The sequence below is a fragment of the Dendrobium catenatum genome, unplaced genomic scaffold (genome assembly GCF_001605985.2).
Source record: "Dendrobium catenatum unplaced genomic scaffold, ASM160598v2 fragScaff_scaffold_313, whole genome shotgun sequence".
NCBI lineage: Eukaryota > Viridiplantae > Streptophyta > Magnoliopsida > Asparagales > Orchidaceae > Dendrobium > Dendrobium catenatum.
In genome coordinates, this window is record NW_021318775.1 from 2,562,871 (window position 1) to 2,571,198 (window position 8,328).

Below are 8,328 nucleotides of genomic sequence, written 5' to 3' on the forward strand. Positions count from 1 at the left end.
GCCTCAAGATTCGTGCCCAATCAAGATAAATTTTTGATGATATATCACTCATAAAATTTTTGAGAATTCGTAGCCCAATTTTATATACAAGATATTCAAATGTGAAATGATCAAGAAAATTAACTTGTTCATGATTATGATTAATGATGTTCGACAAAAAAGTCTAAGTTGTCAAGCTTCAGGTCTTCTTCTAGTTGTAATTTCTGTAATGCAAAAATCTTACTGCCCAAACTACTCTAGTCTAAAATTTTAAAATTAAGCGTGCACCTGATAGGATATCAAAAATTTTGATCTTAAAACACTTATGAACTTAATAAAAACTTTATAGAAATTTCATAACTAGTTTATCAACGATATTTTTATAATCAAAGTAATAAACTCATTGATAGATGATTCTAACAACATTAAGAAGGTCCGTCATGGCCGTCACATCCCTTTAACTGATGTTGGAGGTCGCCTATTTGATTGGGCAAATTATTGGGTCAGGTGACCGAACGTAGAGATGAGTCCGGATATTAATAAAATATTATTTTAAAATTAGCGCAAGTAAAGCGCAACTAAAGCGCAACCAAAGCGCAACTAAAGCGCAAGTCAAAAAGCGCAACTAAAGCGTAACCAAAGCGCAACTAAAGCGCAAGTCAAAAAGCGCAACTAAAGCGCAAGGTGACGCGGCAAATTTTTATTGGATGTCCGAACTTTTATTCCGCCTCCGGTCACCTGACCCAATAATTTGCCGTTTGATTGACAAGTTCATCAAATATCCTGTAGTCTATGATTATCATTATGAATAATATTTTAAACCCTCTCTCTCTCTCTCTTCAGCGAAAATCATGAGATTTGTGCAACCCAAAAGATTTCATTATTAATGTAGTATTAATATCAATACAGAATTGTTGATCAATGAACTAAATATTTCTCCTTTCTAAGGAACATGAAAGCCAAGACTTTATTTTAATAGAATAAATAAACCACATATAGAGGTCATCATGCATACTTTCCTTCTTATGGAATCTGCATGCAATCATCTCCCTCTTGTAAATTTTTGTCAACCTTTTATGTTAATTCAAAACATAGCACCATATCACTAATCACTAATCACTAATCTATAGCAATTACAACATGCGGCGGACTCTCAGCGCCAGCTTTGCGACTGTGCTCCGGCCTTTTGAACTCCACCAGCCGACTGAGCTCCTCCACTGCGGTGATGATGGGATTAATACATCGAACCAGTTCTGTTACCAGGGAGGCGGTTGTGGCTGATATGAGCACATCCAGCAAAGTAGAATTCTTCGCAGGAACCAATGCCTTCACTCTGTTGGCGGCCTCCGTCGCCATTGCCAGGTGTTTTCCTGCGGTTGAAGACCACTTCATCCCCCGAATTGAAGAGGCTAACTCAGCCAAAGCCTTGCTAGTTTCCTTGATCATTTCTGCACATGCAGCTTGAACCATTTGCTTGAATTCCAGGTCTGTGGTTGTCTGAGAGAATTATGTATTTGTTAGTAAAAGATGAGTAGATGATCTAATAGAATGGAGAAGATTAATAAGCCCTTAGTTACCTGGTGAGACTGCTCAAGAGTGGAAATGTATGTGTTGAGAGCTTCAATGGAGCAAGCACAATGGCGAGTGACGGCTCCGATTTTGAGGTACAGATTCCATGGATGACGGAAGCCAAAATGACCATGACCGGGCTCCCATCTTGCAAAGTTTGCCTGAATTACAATTGAGAAAACACAATTAGCCTAATTAATCAAAAACATTGGGCATAAACCAGATTTTAATCCAGTATAATACGATTAGCTATACTCAAATTATGCGTTTTTGAATCAGAAATTTTTAGATAAGCATCAGGTCAAGCATGGACACTTGTTTTCTTACCAGGGAATCCTCCGTGGCCTTAGAATTAAGCACGGTTTTGTAGCTTTGAAGGAAGGACTTGCCCTCCAGACTTCCACTTTCCATCTTCTCCCCAAAGCATTCCACTCCCATACCTTCAAGTTTGCATCACAGGAAAAGTTAGCAAAATATCAAAGAATCAAGTGTTTTATACATTTTATAGGACATAAGGGATGTGCTGTTCATAAAAAAATTTGTAATATACATAAGAGATTAAAGAGATTAAAGATATGGTTTTTAAAAGAAGAGCAAGAGCTTGAGGTGCAATTAAACTATAATTATTCGCTCACAATTTTTATTGTATGTAATATATTCATAAAAAAACTGTTACATAATTTACTGATCAAAATTTTTTTTTTATCAAAATGGATCTTAAAAATATTGTATTTATTTTGAGAAATTTGTAATATACATTTTAACTGAATTTTTTTATGTGTTGCACTCATTTTAAAGCAAATTTAAGCGTGGAATATTAGTTTACATTAGAAAATTAGCATTATTTTCATAAAAAATAAGACCTAATAATTCTATGATTTAACATGGAAGAATATGCTTAAGGCTTTGTTCAAAATAGTTTTCTTACTAGTTTTCACAATAATTTTCTTATAAAAATTTTTACTATGGCTACAATATCATATCACATGAACAAACGGAGACCGCTCCCAATTGCCTTGCTTTCCCTCGACCTAAACGGCCTGCTTCATTTTCCCTTTTGCTCATCTCTCGCGACGCGCGACCTCAAGCACGGCTTTCGGTTTCCCTTTATCTTCTCTCTCGCTATGTTATTTGCATTATTAATTTTGATCTTACAGCTCATCTTGGCTCCAGTAATAAGACAGCAAACGGAACTATTTTAATGTATTATAACAATCCATATGAGATGGAAAACCGCCGGAAAGTTGACTATCGAAAAATCGCCGGAAAATTGACCGCCTGAAAAATGCGTCGGTAATGGACGATTTTTCTTTAGTGTTTAATTTAGGCCCCCTAAAAAATTTCTGGCTCGGCCACTTATCCAAAGCTCCAATTAATCCATTTCTAATCAAATTGGATTATGGGAAAAATTTTTAAAATGATATCATTTAAAAGTTTTTCACTTTTTTAATCAAAATAAATTAAAAAAAATAATAAATTTAAAAGTGACGGTAGTAACTGACTACTGAGCTGTAGGCGAGGAGCAATTATTAGGTCCTTTCACTGGATGTAGAGGAAGGTTCGGTTTTAGGCAAAAATAGGTCAAAAAGTGCAAATACCGAGTTTTTTAAAAAACTCGGAATTTTTTCAAAAAACTCGGTATTTACACTTTTTTAGGCAAAACCGAACCTTCCTCTAGGTCCTTGCACCGGACCAAATAAAAGTTCGTAGGCGAGCTAGCGGAAGGATGATTTGGCAGGTGAGTTGGCGGATTGAGTCATTACGTCGTCAGCTATGCTAAAAACAAATTACTCTTTTCGTATGATTTATAATTATGTAGTTTAATTTAAATTTATATTTATTTATAAAAATGGGAATTTTAAAAAAGAAAGAAAACTTGAAAAGAGAAAAAAAAAGTTAAATAAAAATTATTTGAATTTTTTTAATTTTTAAAGTTTCATTTATAAAAAAAAAAGAAAAATATCATTTATAAAAAACCGAAAAAACAAAAACAAAATAAAAAAATAGAAAAAAAATCAAATAGTTAGCTCTCTTAACTACTTTTTATTATTTTCTCTAAAAGTTTTTTTTTTTGGTTTTTTATGAATAGATATAAATTTTAATTGGTTAGTTTTATAAAAGAAAATAAAACTAAAAAACGAATTAAAAAATACTTGAATTATTATTATTATTTTTTTGTTTTTCGGTTTTTTTATAAATAATATTATCATTTATTTTTTTTAATGATGCTTTAAAATTTTATAACATGTCAAATATATATATATATATATATATATATATATATTAACCTATAAATTTATAAATCATACAAAAAAAAGTATCTAATCGTTCTAATAACTTCATGACTAAGCCTGCGAGTAGGGGTGTCAATATTTGACACGATCCGAAAATCCGAATCGAACTCGACCCGAAAATTTCGGGTTAGGGTCAACCCGAACCCGAAACGGGTTGGGTTCAGGTTCAGCATTTCGACCCGTTTCAAAAATCGGGTCGGGTTCGGGTTAACCCTTTGACCCGAAATTGACTTGATTTTGACCCGAAAATTAGTCATTTTTTTGTTGAAAAGGGTCATTCGGGTCGTGTCGGGTTGACCCGGACCCGAAGCGGGTCGGGTTCGGGTCCTGAAAACGGACCCGTTTTAAAAACGGGTCGGGTTCGGGTTGACCCGAGTAGTGTCGGGTCAGTTTCGGGTTCGACCCGAATCCGACACGTGACCCGAAATTGACACCCCTACCTGCGAGCTCACCAGGCAAATCAGGCGGACGAGCTTAGCGCTAGCTCGCCTGCCAAGACAATCAGTAGTCGTTGCCTTGCATCACTTTTAAATTCGTTAGTTTTTTAATTCATTTAGACCAAAATAAAATTTAAATTATATCATTTTAAAAATCTGTCCAGTAAAATTACTTTTTTCCAGATGCAGAAAAACAAAAATATTGAATATAAAATTATTAAAATCAAGTTTTTATGTATGTACTTTTATCTAATAAAAGTTACTGTGGACCGAAAACAAAATTCCTAGTTGCTCACCTTGGCCTATTGGTTGAGAGCTTAGGCGCCCAACTAAGAGGTTCAGGGTTCGAGTCTATGTGTATGCGTTGTGTGTATGAGTTTGCCTTAAACGCCTAAATGTCCAAAAAAAAAAAAAAAACAAAATTCCTAGTTGCTCACCTTCCAAGAAGCATGCGAGCTTGTCAAGATTGGCTGCCACCAGCATATGGAGATCTTCTCCAGCCCAAACTGGGAAGACAAACATGGAGGTGCAAAGGCAAGTCGTTACTCCAATGGCTACAGTGGACAATCTCCGGTACGCAAGTTTAATAAGTTCTTCCTCTCTGTAGCTCGATACAGCCACAAGACTGAATGTTAGTATAAATATCGTCACCCCGTAGTCATATCTCGCCTTCATCTCTGGCACAAACCGGGAGAATGTAGCCATAGCCGCTGCAAGCATAAAAAGTGATTAAGTATCACAACATTGCTTCATTAATATAGTAATTATATTGTTTTGTTCCTTACCTAGCATGAATACAAACACGCCGAGTAGTATGGGTTCTCCTTTGTCACCGCCCAGCGCGGCCAAGTGATTTGCGCCCAAGCCAAGTGCTCCGGCCAGCAATGTTGCAAATGCTCGGTTGAGGCCCTTGCTCAACGTTCCACCTGAAATTTTAAAAGCAAAATTTTGTTTGAGAAAATCATGAATTTTTTTTTTTAAACAATATTGCGTTAGGATGGAATAGGATGTCTTTAGATTTACGATGAGATTTGTTATGGGCTAGAATATACACTGCGGTAGAGTTAGAAAACTTTCGTCTCAGTGTTATACGGATATCCAGCACACAAACATAACAAAAAAGGAACACCAGGTTTTTTACGTGGGAAAACCCTGGAATGGGAAAAACCATGGAGCCACGCCCGTGTTTATATATCATCATGAGCTATATGAATCTCAACGAAAATCTAATAGCATTTAGGTCCATCTTGATGTAAATTGTGTGTGAATATCAAAACGTAATTTTTTTTATACAAATATAAATATTTTTACATACCGACGGTGTATTCCATGACGACAACAACGGTGAGTACTGCCCACATGGTGGAAGTGCCAAGCCCATGAAAGAGAGGATTGACATAGTAGAAGATTGAGACGAGAGTGAGAGCTAATCCCACTTTGAGGGAATGAAAAACTCTTCTTGGGTCATCTTTTCCAATCTTCCTAATCTTCAGGGCAAGCTCCTCGAGCTTTTGCATTGAATCAAAGATGAGAAGTGGGCACCATGAGTTGAAGCAAACCTTCTCATTAGTTCCAACAGCGCTATCCATAGCTAATCTTTGTTTGATGGAAGTGTTTTGTAGCAAAGTTTTTTGCTCGGAGGAGAAAATATTTCCTTGTATCTGCTTGTTGCTGAGAAGAGGGATGATGTGAGTGGTGAGGAGCATGGCATGTTAATGGAGCTTTATATATAAAGCTATTGATCCCTACAGCAACTATCATCGACACTATTACTTCATTTTGTCGTAAGTAGCCACCGCTTCATCTTTTAAATTAATTATTATTGAATGAAAGTCTAAAGATTATATAAATATAGCATATAATATTTAGATGAATAAGATTTTGATTTTGTCTTTTTTTTATTTCATTTATATGTTGTGTTAAAAAAAATCTCTCTTAAAATTATTTGAAATTTTAAGATATTTTATTGAATAATATATTTAATTTTTAAATTATTTATTTTTAATATCCAAATTAAATACTTTCAAGTATAAAATATAATATTTAATATTAATATATGTTTTTTGTAATTAAAAGTATATGGTCTTATGCAATATCTAACATCATAAAAAAAAAGAATATATACTATTTAATTTCTCTCTTTCAATTTTATTTATTACAAATAAAAAATTTAAATTCTACTTAAATATAAATTTTGATTATATAAATATTTTATGTAATACAATGCAATATCTAACATCATAAAAAATATATTTGTTCTAAATTGAGGATATAATTATTATTACAGTTATTTGGAGAGACTATTTAAAAAAATAAAACAAATTTTCAAGAAACAAAATCATATATATATATATATATATATATATATATATGTTACGTCTTGGAATATTCGCGGAAATAAAGAAATATATAGTTTAACGTTTTAGCGTTGTACGAAGATTCAACACACAAGCCGTTGAAAGAGACAGTGTAGCATTCATAAGAGACGCCACAGTTTTTAACGTGAAACCCTCTAAAAAGGGGAAAAAATCACGGGGTCTAACCCAATTTGAATGAATCCACTAGTATTTGAAGTTGATTACAAATGAGGCCCTTCCTTGGGAGAAGGCCTTGGCTTGATGTCAAAAATGTACATCAGATAGAAGTAGAACGCATTATATGGTGGGAGTTACAATAATCAATATATACATGTTTGTTTGGCTGGCAGGAACATATATAGTCGAAAAAATAAGTTAGAAAGATTGTAGTAGGCAGGAGACCGGGATCAGAAAGACCATTTTATGGCGATAGAGGTTTAAAGGACCGTAGTAGGAGATGGAGGTCGAAAGGACCATAGTCGGCAGGAGACAGAGGTTCGAAAGATCGTAGTTGGCATGAGATGGGGTCAAAAAAACCATAGTAGTAGGACAGTACTCCAGTAGATCTCAAGGCGTCATGTGGGGGCCCGGCAAAAGTCCGGGCCTTTGGTGGTGGTCCTACGGAAGTCCGGGCATCAGATGGTGGTCTTGCAGAAGTCCGGGCTTCAGGTGGTGGTCCGGCAGAAGTTCAAATCTCAGGTGGTGGTCCGACTAAATTTCGGGAGTGAGGTGGTGGTCCAGCAGAACTTCAGACGTCACCTGGTGGCCCAGCAGAAGTCCAGGCCTCAAGTGGTGCAAGGTGGAAGTCCGGGCCTCAAGTGGTGGCCCGATAGAAGTTCAGGCCTCAGGTAGTGGTCCGGCATAATTCCGGGTGTTAAGAATTGCTTTGACAGAACTTAGGATGTAAGGTGGTGATTCGACAGAACCCAGTGCCTCAAGAGGTGGTCCGGTGGAGCTTACAGCCACAAGTGGTAGTCCAGCATAACTCTAGGTGGTGGTCGAGTAGGAGCGAGGAGACAATCTCTGATCTCTCTCTTGCTTGGAACCCCCCCTTTCCAAGAGAAAGGAGGGGTCTATTTATATATTTCTTAGAGTGGCATGGCTCGTAAATAGAAGGAAGATCAAGGGTAAATAGGGAGTTGTTAGGATGGACGACCGATATTGAATCCCTTGATTATGGACCGTTCGTTAGACATTTGAATGTCTTAATGATGTCATAATTTGGTGATCTTAAGCTCGTTGGATTCGTTTCGTCGAGCCGCTCAATTCGATTATAAGCATGTCACGTTTGGAAACCGTTTGGTAATCCAAATTGAGGTTTGAACCTTCCAACAACGCTTTGGGTCCTCGATTTGGACCCATTTGGGCTCGGATTGAGTCAAATTTGGTATCGTTGTGTTCGTATTTTCGAGACGTTAAGTTTGAATATAAGTTTGATGAAATCGAATTTTGGATGGTCCCAATTTTAATTTTAAAAGTTTAAACTTGATTTTTTCTTGAGATTCGTGCCCGATCAACATAATATTTTGAAGGCATACCAGTTGTCCTCTTATTTTCGGACATTGATGCTCCAGAAATTCAAAAATATATATCATAGCTTTTGGAGATTTTTTTTATATATATGAAAAAAGTGATATCCAAAATTGTATAATGAGTGCCAACAAATTTTTTCCTAAAATTAGTTTTTTACAA

At 35.8% G+C, this 8,328-nt stretch overlaps 1 protein-coding gene across 1 annotated transcript; it reads right to left on the reverse strand.

Moving 5' to 3' along the window:
• Positions 1 to 1,098: 1,098 nt before the first annotated feature.
• LOC110095339 (aluminum-activated malate transporter 1-like) lies at positions 1,099 to 5,796 on the reverse strand. Its single transcript, XM_020820846.1, has 6 exons — positions 5,595 to 5,796; positions 5,065 to 5,205; positions 4,717 to 4,989; positions 1,876 to 1,988; positions 1,557 to 1,709; positions 1,099 to 1,476 (listed from the first exon to the last, which is right to left on the reverse strand). The coding sequence occupies exons 1-6, from the start codon at positions 5,794 to 5,796 to the stop codon at positions 1,099 to 1,101; spliced, it is 1,260 nt and encodes a 419-aa protein (XP_020676505.1).
• Positions 5,797 to 8,328: the final 2,532 nt, after the last annotated feature.

Coding starts and splice junctions, on each gene's coding strand:
- LOC110095339 (XM_020820846.1), bottom strand. CDS start 5,796: ATGCAAAAGCTCGAGGAGCTTGCCCTGAAGATTAGGAAGATTGGAAAA. Junction 1,989..4,716: donor GCTCGCATGCTTCTTGGAAG/GTGAGCAACTAG, acceptor GCAAACTTGAAG/GTATGGGAGTGGAATGCTTT. Junction 1,477..1,556: donor CTCTTGAGCAGTCTCACCAG/GTAACTAAGGGC, acceptor TAATTCTCTCAG/ACAACCACAGACCTGGAATT.